Genomic DNA, 20,294 nt, shown 5'->3' on the forward strand with positions numbered 1-20,294 from the left:
GCCACCGTAGCTCCGCCCCCTCGCTCATGTACTTCCGGTGCTGTAACCTTTGTTTACTGTCTGTCCAGTCAAAAATAGACCCTTACTCCTCGCCGTGAAAACTGTAACCCCACCCGGTTCCTTGGTCCACAGTTTCGGTCGCTGCTGTAATTGATCGACATGAATTCCGCCACAGGCGACAGTTTTCTACATTTTTGCCAGGAAAGTGTTTTTCCACCGCGGAGGCGACAACAAGTAAGCTACAGCTAGCTGGATCTCCGCTAATCTTCGTTGGCGCGTCGTCCTCTCTGCCTGCTTTCTGTCAGACTGATTATCTCAACCTGAGGCTCTCACACAGGTGAAGTGAGACCCAAAGAAATCGACAGCAAGCAAGCAAAGCTGCCGTCCTTCGCGGGAAAACAGACGCCAGTCTCTGGTCTGCATAAGCTAAAAAAAAACACATTTTTTTTTATTTTTTTTTAAACCATGGCCTCTAGTTTCCTTAACACGGTAAGTGTCAGGTTTGGCCTCAGGTGATTTGTGTGACACTATTTTCACGTGATCACCTCGTGTGCTCACTAAGAACAATGGCATCTCCACAAACTCCATCTACATCATCTTTCTGTTTTCAGGATGAGGCATCTCCGCCGGCTCTGACAGACCTGTGTCTCACCTACGTGAGCCAGAACCTGGAGTGTTTCTGCGTGAAGCGCCCCGATGGCTCCCTCTGCTTCAGGGAGGCTGTGCTCTTCCCGCAGGAACTGGCAGACCAGCTGCTGGCCAAGATGGCCGTTGAAGGTACACCTGGACATCAAAACACACTACTGAACAGTCCACACTTGGCGATGTGTTCCTACTACAGTGCAAAGTTCTTGTTTTGACACAGATAAATAAGCTGCGGATCTGTCAAACGCCAGCCTGATTGATTCACCGTGATCACACGGTTAATAGCGAGCATTATTACGTTGTATTCATCTCTTGTGTGACTTTTGACACCCTTAATCTGATGGCATATTATCTCTTAAAACAAATTCCAGCCAAGGGTGAACACAGGCAGTATTGTGCAAATCTCTGTTCAGTTCTGGGTGCATCCTAAAGAGGAACCTTGACACCAGTTTGTTCCACCACAGGTCTGTTGAATGACAGCACAGCAGGTGTTTTTCGGAACTGCGAATACTTGCGGCTGAGACGAGCCTGCATCCGGACAGCCCGGATCTCTGCAGAAGCCTTCCAGAAAGCCCTGTGCCCTCACAGACTGCTGGAGCTGGATGCTGCCAGGGTCAACGCAGACCTGACCATTCCTGATATTCTGCAGGGACTGGCCACCAATAAGTACTGCCAGGTAAAGTGAAAGCATGTTAGGGGGGAGGACTAATGAATAATTCAAACTTGTTTTTTTTTTTTTATTTCCTCAAACGTCGTGCAGGAGTCCCTCCAGCGGCTTGTCTTAACAGGCCTCACCATGTCCTCTCTGGAGGAACCAATCTGGTATCGCTTCAGCTCCCTCCAGAGTCTGCGCTCCCTTTCTCTTGCTAATGTAGACTTCTATGACTCTGGGCTTGTTGACGTGTGTTCCCTGCCTCGGCTGGAGAGCCTGGACCTCTCCAACACTTCAGTGACCAACCTGAGCCCACTGCTGGGCCTAAAGGAGCGGCTGCGCTCACTGACACTGCACCAGCTGAAAAGGCTGGAGATGAGCACTGCTCAGCTGCTGGGAGTCATCGGCCAGCTGGATGTATTGCAGGTCAGTGGGAGGGCGGAGTTGAGTTTGGCATTATGTGTGTCTACTCATGACCTCGTTTCTGTTTGTTTATTACACTATCTCGGGAGGTTTCACGAACCATGCTTGTTTGTGTGTCTGGATTGTTGTGGTGTGTGTGAATCCGTGCCTCTGCAGCACTTGGACATTAGTGATGATAAGCAGTTTACCTCTGACGTGGCTCGTCAACTGCTTGGACAGCCAGGGATCCTGCCCGCTCTTGTTTCCCTAGATGTGTCGGGGAGGAAACAGGTGTGTTGGTGTTTGCATGTTTGTAAGAACTTCTCAGTTAAGTTGCAGATAAAGCGTACAGACTTTAAAGGTGAGTAATTTCTTATATTTGTTAATGTTGCAGGTGACAGATGTAGCCATTAAGGCATTTGTGGAAGAGAGACCAGGGATGACCTTCATGGGACTTCTGGCCACAGATGCTGGTTTTTCTGACTTCCTGTCTGGAGAAGGGAATCTAAAGGTAGGCATAGATACATACATAAACCTTGAACAAAGTGCGTCGAAATTCAAGTTTCCTAAGCTACCTTCTGTGTGCAAACAGGTAACAGGAGAAGCTAATGAGACACAGATCTGTGAGGCCCTGCGGCGCTACACTGAGAGGGAAGGATTTGTGAGAGAAGCTCTGTTTCATCTGTTCAGCCTGACCCACATCATGGAGAAACCAAGGCCTGACATCCTAAAGGTAAATTAACAATATCATAGTATGAAATTAAGTAAATATTTTAATTGACAGATTTTTGCAAATCCATAAGAGGACAATGTCGTATTGTTATATATTGATTTAAGGAAAAATAATCACCACTTTATGTATAGATGTCCACTCAGTGTTGATGGTAAATGTAGTCAGCTGAAGCAAAACATTTCTCAGTGTGTGATAAAGGAGTTGTGCTGGCAGTGCCTACATGCACCAGGATGCATTGCACACAAGCTTCTTATGCCCAACTCCCAAATACTTTGGTTCCCTTTTCCAAGTCTCACCCCTTGTAACACCCATTCACAAAATAAAACAATAAGCAGCCAGATGATATTGTTTGCAGAGAGAAAAAGAAGGAAATGAAGGTGGTTATTTAACAGGAAGCTACGACTACTGTTCAGTTACTGTAACGTTACAGCTATTGTAAACTCAGACCTCAGAGAGAACCTCAACCAATTTGTTGGCCCAGACAGTGTTTGGTAACAAAAATACTCATTCAATTGTTAATTGTAGTCTGTCCCCCGCACTCACGTTTTGGAAAGCCATTTTCACGGTTGGAAACGTGGGTAGTTGCTTTTTAAACGAAGAGCTTCAAAGCGGAATCTAGAGCACCAACCAGACTCCTCAATCCGCCCGTAGTTCTTTCGTCCGCCAACTACGTTACTGCGCACGTCAAGTGACGGATAATCAAGTAGGTTTTTGCAACTGCTTCCAAGAGACACAGAGAGTTTATTAAGGAATTTATTGTTTCAATCGACCACATTTACCATCAACAATATTTGTACATCCACATAAAACGTAGCAAATTTTCTTTTTCTAAGCAATGCACAAAATGTTTTTCTCAACCACACATTGTACATATCAGATCCTCCTCCTCCTAAAGAGCTTTTGCAGAGTAATTTAGCAAAGTCACACTTGAAGTTTCTCATCAGTGTCACATCACGTAATATTACTTCACTTGTCTTGTTTTGTTTTTTTCTAGCTGGTAGTTCTGGGTATGAAGAATCATCCGGCCACTCTGAATGTCCAGCTGGCAGCCAGTGCATGTGTGTTCAACCTGACAAAGCAGGACCTGGCTGCAGGAATGCCAGTCCGACTGCTGAGTACCATCACTCAGCTTCTACTGGAGGCCATGAGGACTTTCCCCAACCACCAGCAGGTAGCTGCACACACCTGATACAGTTTACTAACACAAGGACACTCATGTTTAGTTTGGCATGTCACCAGTTCCCATCAATAGTGAAAGGGGTGTTAAAGCGCTGAACACTATAGAAAAAAGTCTCCGGTACAAAGTTTTCCCTGCTCCAGATAATGCATTTCTAAAATATGTATGAATTTTGTAATAGGTAGACTGTGTTTCCGTTGAGCACAAAATACACAAAATTAGAAAAAAAAACGGAATAAAATACACAATGATAAATAATCTTCATTCATACTCAGAACCTGCTTGTGTGTTCAGAAATATACCTAACCTATCTGAAATCAACTATACTTACAGCTACAGTTTATCATATGGAAAACAAGCTGGAGGGGAGAGAGTGGTTTTGTCTGACAGCGGCCCGCAGCCTTTGTGATGCACTCTGTTAGTTGAGAAACATTCGACGCAGGAAAAAAAACTTTTGCAACTTGTATGTATTGTGAAAATCTGAACATTTTGATGATTTGAGGAAATCCCCACAAGCAAAAAGCAGCTTCCCTTTTCTTGTTTTCTTTTGAGAAAAATATCAAATAGTGCAATGCAGTACCAGTAAGTAATGTATTATTCAGTAATAACATTTCAAAATCAGTGTGGGCTGTACAGGAACCAAAAGCAGGGATGGGGTCAAAACTGAGCAGGAGCATTATGGAATAATCACTGTGGAAAGTGGCACTTATAGTTAGAGACATGGCAATATGCATAATTACAACACTAGATATTGAAATTTTGAAGAATTTATATAAGCAATAAAAATGTAATTTAAAGAAGAAAACCACATTGTATGATTTTTAACTTTTCATACTTACACCAATGAATTTTTGATTTGCACAGGCACAGACATAATATTTAATATTATAACATTTCCCATCTGTAACTACACAGAACAGACAGGAAAATACAAACATTAACAGGCTGTGTGAGGACACTGCAGTCGCGTGTTTTCCAGGCTCCACAATGACGCCTGCTTTGCTTTCTCTTACTACAGCTGCAGAAGAACTGCCTGCTGTCGCTGTGCAGCGATCGCATTTTACAAGAGGTTCCATTCAACAGGTGAGAAACAGCTGTGTTATTATGCAATTGTTAATATCATTTAGTTATAATGGAGTTCAATCAAATGTTTACAAAGTCATTACAAAATACTAAAGATTGAAACTGTAAATGTGCCTCAATGTGAGTTGACTGATTGAACACCCAATGCTTTACAATACAAATTGCTTTTGCTTCCTTTTCCTCTTTGTAAGGTTTGAAGCTGCCAAACTGGTGATGCAGTGGCTCTGCAACCATGAAGACCAGAACATGCAGAGGATGGCTGTGGCGATCATTTCCATACTGGCTGCTAAGGTATGTTTAGTGTTGTATTAATATCCCGTTTGCTGTAAATACATCTGTAGGCTTATTCTTGAACACTGGTGTTTCTGTTCAGCAGTTGTCCACCGAGCAGACGGCCCAGCTGGGAGCGGAGCTGTTCATAGTGAAGGTGCTTTTCTCGTCTCAGCTGATTTCTCTCCGCCTTCCCTAATTTACCAAAAAAGGCTAACTTTCTTTACAAATGCTCTCCCTGTCCTGCAGCAACTGCTCCACATTGTGCGTCAGAAGGCAACTCAGGGTGTGGTGGACGCCACCCTCAAATTTACACTGAGTGCACTCTGGAACCTCACCGATGAATCACCAACAACCTGTCGCCATTTTATCGAGAACCAGGGCCTGGACCTGTTCATCAAAGTTCTAGAGGTACAGCGCCAGATCAACTGGTTAATAAACAGTCCGCTCGACATACAGAACAGCTTCGAGCAGATTTCTATAGGAGTTCATCATCACACTTAATCAAGTGTTGCTCAGTAGAAGTGTGCATGCCTGTGGGGCGAGTTGACTCACTGTTGTTTTCTATCCATACCTCCTCTCCTCCACCGCCCCTCTCTGCAGTCCTTCCCCAATGAATCTTCTATTCAGCAGAAAGTTCTCGGGCTTCTGGTGAGTTGTGTGCTCTTTTTTTTTTGCCCTCCAGAAAAACTGAATGTTGAATAAATTAACTAAATTAAGACATCGTTCTTTTGTCTTCCCTTTTCGTGGTGTAGAACAACATAGCAGAGGTGGGGGAGCTGCACGGGGAGCTGATGGTGCAGGGGTTTCTGGACCACATCAGCACTCTGCTGCACAGCCCCGAGGTGGAGGTCAGCTACTTCGCCGCAGGCATCCTTGCACATCTGACGTCACGAGGAGAGGAGGCATGGACGCTCAGCTCTAATCTTCGGTCCTCACTGCTGGAGCAACTGGTAGGAATGAGCAAAACGCCCTCCAACTCATAAATACACAGTTATTTGAACAATTGGATTGAGCGTGATATGTTTGTGTGTCTCTCTAGCATGCTGTCATTATGAAGTGGCCCCCGCCTGAGTGTGAAATGGTGGCCTACAGGTGAGATGCAGCTTCTCGACATAGTAATAAAGCAGGAGATCAGTTACAGTGCAGAAAACAGGCGATTCACATGTGAAATATGACAAATTGAAGGCAGGATAAATTACTAGTATGAAATAAGTTTGCACACACAGTCTGTTTATTCAGGACATTAAAAACATCGAAAAGACTCATCAGTCTAAAAACATATTGATCTGCTTTGTCGGTGTGCATCCGGACTGTATTGTTCTTTTTTTTTTTTTTTTACTTTACAGCCCTTATCTTAAATCTTAGTCACAGTGGCAATAAAGAAAAATAACAGAATTGAACCCTTCAGTGTCTCAGGTCATAGAATGATGATTAGAGGGTCTCTAATGGAAATGATCCGTTCTCAAAGGGCACCTTTAGAAAAAAGCCTGTCAAATGTTCTTTAAATGTCTTTACAATATTGAGCTCTACACTTTGGGTCAGAATATACCTTCTTAGAAGGCTGAGTCAAAGCTTCAAATCATGAGTACAAACATAGTAAATATATTGTGATTGTCTCTCATTCTTTAGGTCATTTAACCCCTTCTTTCCCCTGCTGGAGTGCTTTCACACGCCTGGCGTCCAGCTGTGGGCAGCCTGGGCCATGCAGCATGTCTGCAGCAAGAACGGTGAGACATGCACACATAAAACCAAACGCTATTCCAGTCTTGTCACTTTGCCCATTTTTCACTGTCGCCTCAGTCGCTCACCAACCCAAACTGTTTATCGATCTGATATTGTCTTGTCTGCAGCTTCTCGCTACTGCAGCATGTTGTTGGAGGAGGGTGGCCTGCAGCAGCTGGAGCACGTTGACACACACCCACAGACCCACCGAGACGTCAAGCTGCTGGCTGAGAGCATCCTGGAGAGCCTGCAGCACCACAGAGCTCGCACCGGCCAGCCGGCACACACAAACACGGGCCGCCGCCCGCCGCTGCCACAGTAACCTCGCAGAGCTAAAAGGCTTGTCTGAGTGCTTGTGCTGTTCATTTTAGGAATGCCTGCTTGTTTGTTTATCGTGGTGCTCTGTTCACTGAAAACCCCACGCCTCCGGGTCCGCAATACTACTGTTGCTTTCCTCTTCGTTTCGTTTTTTTTTTTTTTTTTTTTTTTTTATCAGCTAATGCCTTTGATTTGATGTGACAGTACACTTTGCCAAGGGTGTGCTCAGTGGGTTCAGTTGTTCAAGACATTACAGATGAAAACCTGAATCATAGAGAAGTTCATTCTCATTGGGAATCTCCAAAGCATTTTTACTTCTAAACATTTGACAGCCCTAAAACAGTTGAATTAGTGGCAGAACCAGCAATGCAGAAAACTCAAGAGTAGAATTTACATAAGTTGGGAGTATCGAAGTCAGTTATGTCTGACTAGGTGTGCATGTACTTTGGACACAAATGGGAATGATGCGATCAGCGTAGTCATGATAGATGTACATTTGTATTGAGTCACATCTGTTTTCTCTTTGAGAAACTTGTGTATATATCGGTATGTTGGCTATACTTCCCAATGCATCCGAGTGTCTTAAAGACAGAACCAGCACTTCGATGTGAGCATGTGTATGTACGTCTGTACAAGTAGCTTCATCTTAAAGCGTGTATGTGATGTGTATATAAAAGACGATGAGAAATGGTAATAGTTCACAACTGGATGAATTGGTTATGTGGAAAGTATTCTATTGTATGTTCCATTGTGGGGTTTTTTCTTTCTTTTTTTCAGTTTATCTGATAAATAATTATGAATAAGAACAAAGCAGAAGTAAGCAGTGAAGAAATCATGTTTACACATTGTCACTACTAATGTTTTAAAATATTTAAAGATATTTCTCTGTGTTCAAATATTACTGGCTATGAGATGTGAGCGTCCTACAAGATGGCATGTCACCACTTCTGCTGTACAGAGAAGCCACATTCTTCTTCAGCTCCTATTAAGGCCCCCGTCATCAGTTTCTTTGTAATCAGGCCCAACGTCACTTAAACTGCTGTCAAACCCGATACAACAGGGACAACACAAAAAGAAGATCAGGGCTTCAGCAGGAACACCAGTGACATGTTGGCAGACTTGCATAGACAAATAGATATGTGTTGACATGAATATAATATACTCAAATAACTCTAAGCAAAAAAAGACATCACCTCATCTGCTCAATGAATTCTGGCCTTATTGTTTTCAGTACATCATTTGTTGATGGTGAGCTTTTTAATTAGTGTGTTACTGAATTACTGATCATCAGTTTCAACAAGGACAAAGAGCTACAGAAGTCAGAACTTGTATTTGGTATTTTCTGTTGCCCCAGATAACTTCACCCCGGATAAAAGGCCAGTTTGACTTTTTACAAGAATTTAGTTCAAAATGGAAGATGCAAAAAGTCAAGATACTGTCTGTCTGCTGTGACTGTGTCATGTTGCTGCTCGGAGTCACCTTTTCAAGTTTGGAAATAAAGAATGTACATTGCCATAAAGTGGAGATGAAACCGTTGTTGTCTTTTTATTCAGCCATATGAAAAGTATAAACACCTCATAGTAAAATCTTTAAAGTCGTATTATGGTCTTGCATCAATGAAAATCATCCCGACTGTCACAATACAGACAGCCACCACTGAGCCCCCATGCTGACCTTAACTAATGTATTGACACTGGCTGCTGGCTGGGATGCACATAGACAATCGATGGGTTTTAATTGTTGATCAGAGATGAGATTACAGAGGGGCAGCATGCATCTGTGTGGGCATGTCAGTGTGACTGAAATCCAACAAGTCGAAAGAGCTTATTCCCCTGTGTACTGCGGAGGTCTCTTCTCGATGAAGGCTGCCATACCTTCCTGACGGTCCCGTGTGGGGATGACCTGAATGGGGTAAAAAAAAATTAACTAATGGATATCACCATTAAGGCTTCCCATGTTGGGTACTTATATTAAGACAATTCATTTTTATATGACAAGTTTTATGAAATTTAACATTAGAACATGCCAATAAGGCATTGTCTAATAAATATGCATTAATTTGCATAAATGGCCAAAACAGTACTCTAAATATTGGATAAAGCTTGGTTCGAAACATTTGAATTTTTTTGTTGATATATTAGAGTCAAAGGTTTTTACAGAGGGGATTTTAGATATCTCTATTTACCACTCCATAAATCAAAATATACTGTCAAAAGCCATTGAATAAATACATTATTTCTGTTACGAATATATAATATATGAGTGAACACCTTGGTAACAACCTTTAGAATATAGATGAGATTAAAAGGTTTGGCATACGTACACGTGAAAATTTCAGGCTCCGAAAAAAAATCAGTTTGAGAAAATGGCCTTTGAAGATATATTGTAAAATAAAGTCACTTTCCTCAAAATTTGTTCATTTAGTTTAAAAGAAAATTTAGACCCACATTAGATAAGACTTACCCGGGCATAACACATCCTCTCTATTGACATGGCCAAATCAATGTCAACCTGGAAGAGACAGATCACAGTCACCGATGTAAAGACATTTGAAAAATCAATGATGATCTATGATCCGCTGTGTACCTCAATGCCTCTGTTCATCGCCTCTTTTGCCATCCGCACAGCAATAGGAGCCTGAGCAGGAGAAATGAAAGAGATTTAGATGTTGATGGTATTAATTCTGACTTACAGCCATCACTGTGAAAGTTAAATAAAATACAACCAAAACCTAGACAAGATGAACTGGCAACACATTTAAAGACGAAAAGCTATGACAGCTGAATAATATATTCTGTGCCTCTAGAGGAACTTCAGCAACTCTTGGCAATAACCCTGATGATGTCATAATGATGTAATCAGGGTTATATCGGTTACAGCTGGATACATTTATAACAGGAAGCCTGTATTACAAACTGAGGAAACTGCTCCATAGAAAATTGGAGCTTGACCCGTACTAAAAGGGAGGATGTTGCGACCTGTATGGCTCAGAATTTGACCTTTTTTTTTTTTCTTTTTTTTTTTACATCTCTTTAAAAATCCTCCAGTTTTATGATATTCAATATTCGGGGGGAATCCTTTTAAATAATCCATATATTTAATTGGAGGAACTGCATATATTAGCACAGACTACTACCCATGGCTTATAACCCTTCCAGGTTTCGAAGAAGCTAAGAGATCTAAGAGCTCATACAGCCAATTATTTCCTACACCTCACATTCATTCAGTGTGTGTGTGTGTGTGTGTGTGTGTGTGTGTGTGTGTGTGTGTGTGTGTGTGTGATGCTATTTGTGGTCAATTTCTCCACTTGACTGCCGCTCTGGCCCAGCCGACTGCGGGCATCTGAACTGGAGTGAAAGAAATATGGAACGACAGAGGCCTGGAGAGAAGGGAAGAGAGGATGGAGAGGGAGAGAGGGGAAGGTGGGAAGAAAACACCAGGACGGGAGAAAGGCTAAAAGAAGAGAGGTAAGGACAAGAAGCAGAAGAAATGGGTTGTTCGGAACAGCAGGAGCAGATCACTGCCTGGAGGAGGAGACGCATCAGTATCTGAGCTGTAACAGAATGAAAAAAAAAAAAAAAAAAAAAAAAGTGTGTTTGTGTTCCGACCTGGGGCAGTATCTCTCTGGCCAGGCTGAGTGCCTCTCTGTAGGCAGCGTCTCCTGTCTGGTTCTGTTCTACGGCTCTGTTTACGAGCCCCATCTCCAGAGCTGTCTGCCCTCCCACACATCTACCTGATAACAGAGAGAGAGAGAGAGAGAGAGAGAGAGAGAGAGAGAGAGACAAACCCCTTGCTCAACAATAAGCACCATAAGCCTACAGCAACGCAATGTTAGCATTTCTGTAATACTACCTGTGAAGATGAGCTCCTTGGCCAGAGTCATGCCGACCGTCCGCGGCATCCGCTGACTGCCCCCTGCAGGACAAACCACTTCAAGGTCAACTTCTCACAGCTGCTGTGGCTGTTAGACGCTCTGTACAAGTACAGGATCATTTTCTGTGACCTCTGTTCATCTTACCTGCCCCCGGGAGCAGCCCCCGTGTCGTCTCAATCAGACCCATCTGTGCTGAATGTGCTGAAACACACACGAACAGAGGACAGTTGAAGGTCTGCGCTGCTGAGTGCCATTAAGCTGGGGAGGGCGTAAAGTCTGACTGATGCCTCTGTCAGAGCAGCAGACTCAAACACCTGCTCACCTAGCTGGTCTGTGCTCGACCAATCACTGAGCTGCCCCCCCCTAATGCAACCAATCACATCTGGCTCCGTCTACGTGAACAGCTGGACGAATGTGTCTGGCCTCAAAAGCTATAATTAGTTCTCGTGCTCATCAACAGAACATTGATGCTATAGGTGAAAAACACACCTTTAAGACTTCAACTTCTCAGGCACAACAAAAGACTTGTTTTTAGCTTGACCGCTGTGTATTTGTAAAGCATATTTACACTGATTTAACATTGTTCAAAAGTTCTTAACGTCCAGTTTCCTATTTATTTTTTCCTTTAAGATTGTTTAAATCATCTTATTCCACACCGACGGTGATAATGTATATACAACATACTCCGTATCAGCTTGTTCCAGTTCCTCATGGAAGATGAACGATGTGATGATATGCAAAGACTTTTGAAAGCTGCACCATTCAATCAAATGTAAAGTACATATACTTATATGTCAAGTGCATCAATTTACGAAGGGCAATCAAAAAGTTCTGAAATTGCTCCTGTTGAGGGCAGGCGAGACCCTCACGCAGTTTCAATGGGAGCAGGCACATTGTCATGTTGGAAAACCAAAGTGCCATCGCGCCACAGTTCAGGTGGTTTACACCGAATATTTGCTTTCAAATGCCTCAAAACATCACAGTAGAACTCGGTGTTGACAGTGTAACCCTGTGGGATAAATTCACAGTGCATCCTCAATGCCATTTAAAACACCTCTCCAGGCTCATGGCGTCACTGCCGTAGGCTTCCTGAAGCGTTTTAAAGGTCTGCGTTACCACGATTGTAGCTCCCCAACACCCCTGCTCGACTTCTTTCTGTTCCCCAAAAATATGACACAAAGTTTGATGTGCGCTCTCTGCTCAACTCCACGATGAAATCGCCAGTGGTCACAAAATTGATTGAAACTAACGTGTGGCTGTTGATCAAGAAACATAACTAAGAATACTTCCTCATGAAGGTTATAGCTTCCTCCTGCTCCGTGCATTATACCTACTCACAATGACCCCACATCAGTAGTCACACTGGTAAGACTGTGAGAAATTTAAAGCAGAGTAACTATCCCTTTTCAGATTGTTTCATTTGAATTGTTTAGGGTCCTGAGGGTGTTCAACTCTCCAGTATCTCACAAGAAAAAACCTTATTTGATTAAAAATAAGTTAAAAAAAAAAAGTAAAAAAATTCAACACAATTTTGTGTAGCAGAAATGTTTTCTTCTTCTTTCCAGACTTGTCAATCGGCTTGTTAATCATCTTGTGACCCCTCCGAATATTTATTGTGCTTCCTTTACTAAGTACTAACCCTAACCTCTCTAATCTACACAAATGCAATGAGGGAGTTTTCCAGTCTGGAGAAATGGCCCTAAGTGGAAGCTACTATCCTCCACCACCCTGTTTAAGCTCAACCACTGATCTGATATGACTGGATTGATGACAGCTGTGAAGAGAACATGACAACCCCCTTTCCAACCTCATTAACATCACCTGAAGGAAGAGAGAAGTTGCTACTCAAACGTGATGCAGACTCATCCAGCTCAGGGTTTATAAGTGAGGGTTCAGAGGTCACTCACCAGCAGTGCGAAGGTCACAGGCCAAGGCTAGCTCCAGCCCGCCTCCCAGGGCAGCGCCATCCATCGCTGCTATGGTCGGCGGGGGCAACGATGCTGCCAAGGCGTTCAAAGAAAGAGAGGGAAGTTCACAGCTTAATGCACACATTCAGTGTGACACAAACATGACTAATCATTCAACCATCTATCAATTCTCTTTCTTACCTATTTGAGTCATGAGGGACCTCAGGCCGTGAACAAACAGATCAGACTCACTGTTGTTCATTAAAGCTCTCTCTTTCAGGTCAGCACCTACGTAACACCGTAACATACACAGTCACACATCATTGCCACACACTTTGATCACGAATGCAAGTTTCAGAAACCACTCACCCGCACAGAAAACTCCCGGCACTGAACTCCTGAGGACAATCACGCGCACCGCTGAGTCATTGGACAGCATGGACACCAGCCCCCTCATCTGCACACACGCACGCGCGCACGCTCTCAAATGATGCCTTATCAGGCGGAACATATATATTTAACACGTCTCACTTTGTATCTCCTTTTCTTCCCTTCTTCATTTCTTTCAATCTGTCTCTGTTCAACAAGTGTAAAACCACATCTCTTCCGACTTCACCTAGAACAGTAGAACTTTAGTAGCGCTTAAAATGGCACTTACTGATAGCACTTTGTAGTTTGGCTTTCTTGAAGAAATTGTATTTTCTTTATTCTTGTTGTTCTGGGTTTTGTACCCTCATGGTTGAAATGCACTTATTGTAAGTCGCTTTGGATAAAAGCGTCAGCTGAATGAAATGTAATGTAAAAGTGTTTAATGTGCATCTGTGCAATTATGGGTATAGTTTCAGTTTACGCATTTCATCCCGCCCGGCCTCCTGACCCGATAACCTGCAGCACACACAGCCCCCTACACTCTGCACCTATGATAAATTTACATCTCAATTACAAATTAATATGATTCTTTGTCCAGAGCCAGTGGCATACATGTTAATTAGGAGGCCTAAACAAAGCCAGACAGCAAAGAAATGAACACTGACAAAATACTGGAGCTGATTGTAAATAATCTGATTCATAAAAATGTGACCCTGAGCTAAAATACCTTTGTAATATTTCTTAACTGGTCAATTTATATCATACTACACTTGGATCACACACACACACACACACACACACACACACACACACACACGCACATACGCACACACGCACACACATGCACACGCCGTGTCTCAGCCGGTGAAATGTGTGTTTCGGTGTATGTGTGGTGTAGAGAGGTCTGCTCACCTGTGACAAAAACACATGGCCAAGAGCGTTTCTCGCTTTGTGCCGGCACATCAGCACCTCAACTATCCCTGAGAAAAAGAAAGCAACATCAGAAAGAGAAGTCATCAACTACTTTTTGATTTCCAACTATTCAATGACTTTCTCCAGTCAAGTCAGTATGGAAGACCCCTCCTGTCAGGTAAATGAACAGATAAAGAAATATAGATAAATATAACATAATAAATGTACATAACATATGTAAATATGAAATCCTGTTGATATAAATATATCAGTTGGTAGAAAATTCAATTAATAAAATGACAGAAAAATAAAGGCCAAACATTCTGATAATCAATTTATCATTTAAGTAACATTTAAAGCAAAATAACAACAACAAAATCCTCTTTTCAACTATCAGAATTTGCTTCTTATATCCTGATTATTTACCCATGGGTCTTGGAAAACATTTGACCTTCATGGGAAATGACGACAGGTTTCACAGTTATTCAATAAAAGAAAAGGTAGGCCATATAAAGCCATTATAGAAATAACTGTTAGCTAGATGACTTCATAAGTGATAATTATGAGAATACTTTGAATGTTTATTTGTTTGTTAGGCAAGATTCCAGTAGTCAGAATATATATTTTTTTCCTCCTGATATTGTTGTTCAGCTAAGAAGAACCGTGAAGGGAAACAGTTTAAAAACATGTTTTACTCGTTTTTTATAAATACATTGTTTAACATTACATTTTGTAAAATGGTTTTTGGTATGAATCCTATACAGCGACTAATTTGTACATCCCAATATTAACTTACATGATTTCCTCAGAGGATTTCACCTGTCCCTTCAACACAACAGCCTATTTTAATGTTATTCTAGAAATACCACCACCTGTGGGAACACAGCCTCTACTTCCTCAGCGAGTAAAAGCACACAGATGTTTGAATGTGTAGTTTCAAATGTGTGGCTGAAAGGTGGGTGTCAAACTGATGTGTTTGTTAACCGCGTGTCTGTCAAGAGTGAATTGAAACAATGTTGATTTACGCGGAAGTGAGTCCGTACCATCGTCTGCTCCCTCTAACCGCCTCAGATCCACCTCTACGGTATCTGCCGCCTCCGTGTGCTGCCGGCGGCTGTGTGCGCGACTGGATCCCGTCAGAGGGCAGCTATCCCCGGCCAGCACTCGCGCGCCGTCCCGGTGGATCAGACTAGAAGTTTCCCGCGGTAGCATAGCGCGGCGCCGCCACGACGAGCAGCTCGGCCCTGTTAGTCTGCGAAGGATGGTTGTCATGCGTGTCTTGATTTTGCCGTCAAGCCTACAGATGCAGGACGATTGTAAAGTTGCAGTGAAGCAGCAGGAAGTTCGCTGCTTGGTGTTTTCCTGTGAGAGGAGGGACTTGGAATGACCTCACTGTGGAAGCAACCGTGGGAAAGCAAAGACCAGTTGTACCCATGGACTTATAATGATACTCGATGTTATTTCATCATTGCAGTCTCAAATGTGGAATTTACTTTGTTTCGTTGTGGTATTCATTTCCCTCAACAAGACTCAAAGTGAGAATTTTGTGATTGTGAAAGTTTCATTTTAGTACCTAATTCTTCTCCATTTCTCCCTTACACAAACATCCACAACCTTTACCAAAACATGGCTTTACCCAAGCTTAATCCAATTCTTCACTTTAAAATGTATTGATTTGTGTAATGGCCTTTTTTGTCCCTAAAATGGAGGCTCCCTCAACCTGAGACAAAGTACACACACTGTCCTCCAGCCCTGTCCCTGGAGTGTGCAGTGTTTGGCTGGACAAAGCGGCTTGCTGAGGTAAGGTTTTCCGTCAAGCTGCTTGTGTCTAGTCTGACCATACATTATTGAGCAGGTCTTTACAAGTTATGCAATTACGCAGTAAGACAGTGGCTCTCATGGCACAACAGATTGAGATGGCAGAGCCAGATCTGTGTGTGTGTGTGTGTGTGTGTGTGTGTGTGTGTGTGTGTGTGTGTGTGTGTGTGTGTGTGTGTGTGATCCAAGTGTAGTATAGTATAAATTGACCAGTTAAGAAATATTCAAAAGGTATTTTAGCTCTCCGGGTTACATTTTTATGAATCAGATTATTTACAATCAGCTCCAGTATTTTGTCAGTGTTCATTTCTTTGCTGTCTGGCTTTGTTTAGGCCTCCTAATTAACATGTATGTCACTGGCTCTGGACAAAGAATCATATTAATTTGTAATTGAGATGTAAATTTATCATAGGTGCAGAGTGTAGGGGGCTGTGTGTGCTGCAGGTTATCGGGTCAGGAGGCCGGGCGGGATGAAATGCGTAAACTGAAACTATACCCATAATTGCGCAGATGCACATTAAAAACTTGTTGAACAGAGACAGATTGAAAGAAATGAAGAAGGGAAGAAAAGGAGATACAAAGTGTGACGTGTTAAATATACATGTTCCGCCTGATAAGGCATCATTTGAGAGGTAAAGAGAGAGGGAGACAGACTAGCATTAGTCGGTAGGATCTGTTGCAGCGCAGTGAAATGTTACCTGACGGATTCGGAGGAGAGCAGGTTGTTGAGATTTGATGTCTGGCTGCTTTGCATTCCTCTTCTCATGTGATGGAAAACTGATGGAAGATGACTCTCGCAGTGTCAGCGTGAGGGCAGCTGACTGACAGCCTGATGGACTCTGACTGACGCGGACACTCTGTTCCAGGACAAGATGCACAGGTTGGACACACATCACACAACACAGGCCGAGATTATTCTCGTCAAAAAGGGACATAGGAGAAGAGAGTTGTTTTGTCCTTCAATGTGTTTGATGGATGTCTCCCCCCTCCATCCACCTTCCCGCAAGCCCTGCATGTAGCCTCATTTTCAGTTTTTAACTGGACAGATTAACACCATCCTCAATCAACAAATATCCTGGACGCCTCACTCTTTACCTGATACCGACCACCGAGCATTTCCCCTCCGATCCTGCAGGGGTCAGTCTCGTGTCAGAGGGCTGATTGTACCATTATGAACTCTGTTGCTCTTCTGCTCCCTTCTTGTCATTTCACTATGGATCTTTGCTTTTGTACCCAGTGTCAGTGACAGACTTCTGTCCAAAAAGACACAAGCTTTCCATACCATCCATGTCCAAACATGTGTCTTCTCCTCTCTACCGCCTGTGCTCCCATCAGAGGCAGGAGCTGATGTAAGCAGGAGTCAGCCTCATCGAAGCCCCAGGCTGAGTTGGGGCAGGGAGACCTCATGACAGGGTACGAGGCCGGGAGTGAGTCAGAGAGGGTGAGCGGCGTTGTGTTACTAGAGAAGTCTGTCAGGAGTGAGACAGCGCAATGATCTGCTCAAGGCTCGCACAATGTGTTTGACCATTGTGTCTGACGATACACTGTAATACTAACACACATAAATCCCTTTCATAAGCTGAAGCTACATTCATCGGCTTTTGCATTTTTTTCAAATAGGCAACCACAAAGAAACCCACCGGGCTTCAATTAAAACATGCAAGGCGCTAATTTACTTACAAAACGATCAAAGAAGACAACAGCAGTGCAACACTGCCATGTTTGTCCTCACATATTTGTGTGTGTATAAATGGGTGTAATGGTATAGGAGCAGTGACGGACAAAGGAAGTCAGTGATGTTTGAGGGGATGCTGATTTGTGTGTGTGTGCTTTTGTGAGTGTGTGTGAAGGGGTTGAATCAGGGGGCGGCTGTGATGTGATCACACCAACACCACTAAATTCCGTAGAAGCAGGGTGCAGTGGATTAGTATGCTTTGCTGATACAGCAGATCCAACAGTCTTAAACGTCCTAGCCCCATCAAAAAGTGACTCAGTGTTATTTATGTTACAGATCAGTCGTGAAAAATAACTGGTGATATTATCGTATCTCTCTCTTATTGTCAAGAAATCCATTCAAAAGCAAGGGACGTTTATTTGCAGAGCACACTTCAGCAACAAGGCAATTTAAATTTACATAAGGCATAAAAGGCATCCAGACAACATCTAACACCAGCAGATAGATATAAAAAAGTTAAGTAGAAATAAAACAGGAAACTTCAACAGTAAAAGTGACAGTGCAGAAAGAAAGTAAAAAATGAGTAATCATCAAGGCATTGGCAAACAGAAAATCTCCAGCCTTGAACTGAAAATCTACATGAATTTCCTGTGCAAAAACTCGTGATCACATGACTCGTGATTTTGCACGCGTGAATTATGTATTTTGCCATCGGAAATGTGGTTTTGGAATATTTCCATGCGTGTGAAGTCCATGTACATTACCATGTGAAAACTTTTCCACTTATTATCCGCATGTTATCATACGCTGCAACATGTGGTAAACATGTGTTATCCATGTGATCACAGAGGAAGTCGAGAGTCTTAAGAGGTTGATCGAGAAATACCACAGTTGGTTTTGTTCTTTTCACTGGATTTGTTGACAAAAATAGAAATATATCACCAGCCTTATCCTTTAATATATGTTCATGTAGTATGGGATTATGTCTCAAGTAAATGCTGGATTCACAGCACAACAACAAAGACAAAAAAAAAATGATCCTGAATTTGACTATTTCAAGATAAATCCTCTTTATAGCTATACTAAGCCATTATAGACTGAAAATACAATGGAATCTCACATGCTCTGTATCTTCAGGTTTAATCTTCTTTATCCCCTGAGGACACATTTACAAATCGAACACCCAGTTCAGAGGCAGCGAAGATGACTGATAGATGATCATACTTTTTGTTCTTACGTTAGAACCATGGAGTTGGTTATGTGCTGAAAAAAAGAGCCTCAGACTTACAGCAGCTCGATGTGGGAGGAATTACGACCATACTGAGCCACGAGGAGAAAGGAGTTATGAGGAGCTCAGCCTTCACTGCTAGGAAAAAGTTTGACTTGTCATTATTTAGTCCAGCTTCACAGAACCGCTAATAGATGTGAAGTGAATGGGTGTGATGCATCGAGGAGTGACACCTATAATGGCAAAGGTGGCCCGCCCCTCAGCTTGGGGATCAGACGGTTGACAGCTGACACTGAACACACCCTTATTAAAAAATAAAGATGTTTCACTGCTCCAACAAGCCCACGCAAACTACACACACTGTCACCAAGGTAGGCAACATCCATGCAGACAACAAGCATCACACAACACCACATGTGGCACACATATATGACTAAAGTCGAATGTACCCTGGACACACAATGTTCTTTCATTTCACACACACACACACACACACACACACACACACACACACACACACACACACACACACACACACATAAATACACGTGCATGCACACAAGCTCCTCTGGAAGCCGACACCGTTTGGAGCCGTCAGGGAGGAAAGTTACATTAATGATTCTGATCGCCGGGCTTTACCAAGGCAGTTATCTGCGAACACGATCCAGCGGAGGCCTTTAGACAGCAAACCCGTGACAGAGGGAACAGACAGGCCCACAGAAACCGACACTGATCAAATGGGCTCATTTTTCTCCAGGCTGCTCTGCACTCAGTGGAGCTTTACTTCAATAATGATATATCAGACTGACGATTGATAGCCGTGCCTGATCACAACCGTTCTGAAATGAAAGGATGTCAGAACTGTGATACTTTACAGCTCGTTATCGATGTGAACCCTTAATATGGAGCTGCATCTGCTGGTGTGCTGCGGCCGCAGGCTGCTGGTCAGTGAGCCGTGACAAGTCCAGTTGAAGATTGATTTTACCTTTCCAAAATGGTTAAGATGAATGATTTTTAAGAGGCAGAAATATTTCCCAACAAAAACCCAAAAATAAAGGAAAGTCCGAAGAGTAAACCTCATGTTTGTGAGGCAGATTTTTTTTCCTATCTGGGTAATCATATAACAACCCTTTCATCAATCATTCTCCTTTAGCCACTTAATGCGGTCCTGACCCGAGGTTTTAAATCTCTACTTTAAAGGAATATTTTAGCATTTTTTTGAAAAAACTCTGATTCACTTTATTGCAGATTGTTGCATTTGATTTCAAGTCCACTTCCTGCAGGGGTCACACAGAGGTCATTTGTCTTTGAGTAGCATTTTCTTTCGAGGCAATGAACCTCATTAATCTTGTTTTCCGAGAGTTATTTAGATTTAAACCTTGCAGAGTAGTTTGACATATTGGGAAATACATTTCTTGGCTTTCTTGTGGAGCAGGAAGATCAATACAACTCTCAAACAATACACTAAATATGTAGCTGGAAAAATCACCCAGGTAGCTTAGCTCA

The 20,294-nt window shown here is 42.7% G+C and overlaps 2 protein-coding genes across 3 annotated transcripts; one reads left to right on the plus strand and one right to left on the minus strand.

Moving 5' to 3' along the window:
• Positions 1-36: 36 nt before the first annotated feature.
• Positions 37-8,529, plus strand: zyg11 (zyg-11 family member, cell cycle regulator). 2 transcript variants are annotated; one of them, XM_069150051.1, is made up of 17 exons: positions 37-489; positions 612-777; positions 1,110-1,321; positions 1,406-1,723; positions 1,877-1,990; positions 2,094-2,210; positions 2,292-2,432; positions 3,427-3,603; positions 4,628-4,692; positions 4,884-4,983; positions 5,066-5,119; positions 5,212-5,373; positions 5,566-5,613; positions 5,718-5,915; positions 6,005-6,057; positions 6,595-6,692; positions 6,816-8,529. In XM_069150051.1, exons 1-17 carry the CDS (start codon positions 466-468, stop codon positions 7,007-7,009), a joined length of 2,241 nt encoding a protein of 746 aa, XP_069006152.1. In that variant the 5' UTR covers positions 37-465; the 3' UTR covers positions 7,010-8,529. The 2 variants fall into 2 exon arrangements, with proteins under 2 accessions (XP_069006152.1, XP_069006153.1); XM_069150052.1 differs by having other exon boundaries at positions 5,069-5,119.
• echdc2 (enoyl CoA hydratase domain containing 2) lies at positions 8,526-15,433 on the minus strand. Its single transcript, XM_069150053.1, has 11 exons — positions 15,111-15,433; positions 14,068-14,135; positions 13,156-13,243; positions 12,988-13,074; positions 12,787-12,879; positions 11,024-11,080; positions 10,858-10,920; positions 10,614-10,738; positions 9,592-9,642; positions 9,469-9,516; positions 8,526-8,907 (listed from the first exon to the last, which is right to left on the minus strand). The coding sequence occupies exons 1-11, from the start codon at positions 15,337-15,339 to the stop codon at positions 8,830-8,832; spliced, it is 987 nt and encodes a 328-aa protein (XP_069006154.1). The 5' UTR covers positions 15,340-15,433; the 3' UTR covers positions 8,526-8,829.
• Positions 15,434-20,294: the final 4,861 nt, after the last annotated feature.

Source organism: Embiotoca jacksoni, unplaced genomic scaffold (genome assembly GCF_022577435.1).
Source record: "Embiotoca jacksoni isolate LCO1_2020_lvr unplaced genomic scaffold, fEmbJac1.0.p SCAF_16, whole genome shotgun sequence".
NCBI classification, from domain to species: Eukaryota; Metazoa; Chordata; class Actinopteri; family Embiotocidae; genus Embiotoca; species Embiotoca jacksoni.

What these genes read in the sequence shown, in the direction of transcription:
- zyg11 (XM_069150051.1), top strand. Translation starts at nt 466, where the DNA reads ATGGCCTCTAGTTTCCTTAACACG. An exon ending in GGCCAAGATGGCCGTTGAAG is followed by an intron (nt 778 to 1,109) that starts GTACACCTGGAC and finishes GTTCCACCACAG; the next exon opens with GTCTGTTGAATGACAGCACA. An exon ending in CGGAGCTGTTCATAGTGAAG is followed by an intron (nt 5,120 to 5,211) that starts GTGCTTTTCTCG and finishes CCTGTCCTGCAG; the next exon opens with CAACTGCTCCACATTGTGCG.
- echdc2 (XM_069150053.1), bottom strand. Translation starts at nt 15,339, where the DNA reads ATGACAACCATCCTTCGCAGACTAACAGGGCCGAGCTGCTCGTCGTGG. An exon ending in GTTAGAGGGAGCAGACGATG is followed by an intron (nt 14,136 to 15,110) that starts GTACGGACTCAC and finishes TCTTTTTCTCAG; the next exon opens with GGATAGTTGAGGTGCTGATG. An exon ending in CGATGAACAGAGGCATTGAG is followed by an intron (nt 9,517 to 9,591) that starts GTACACAGCGGA and finishes TGTCTCTTCCAG; the next exon opens with GTTGACATTGATTTGGCCAT.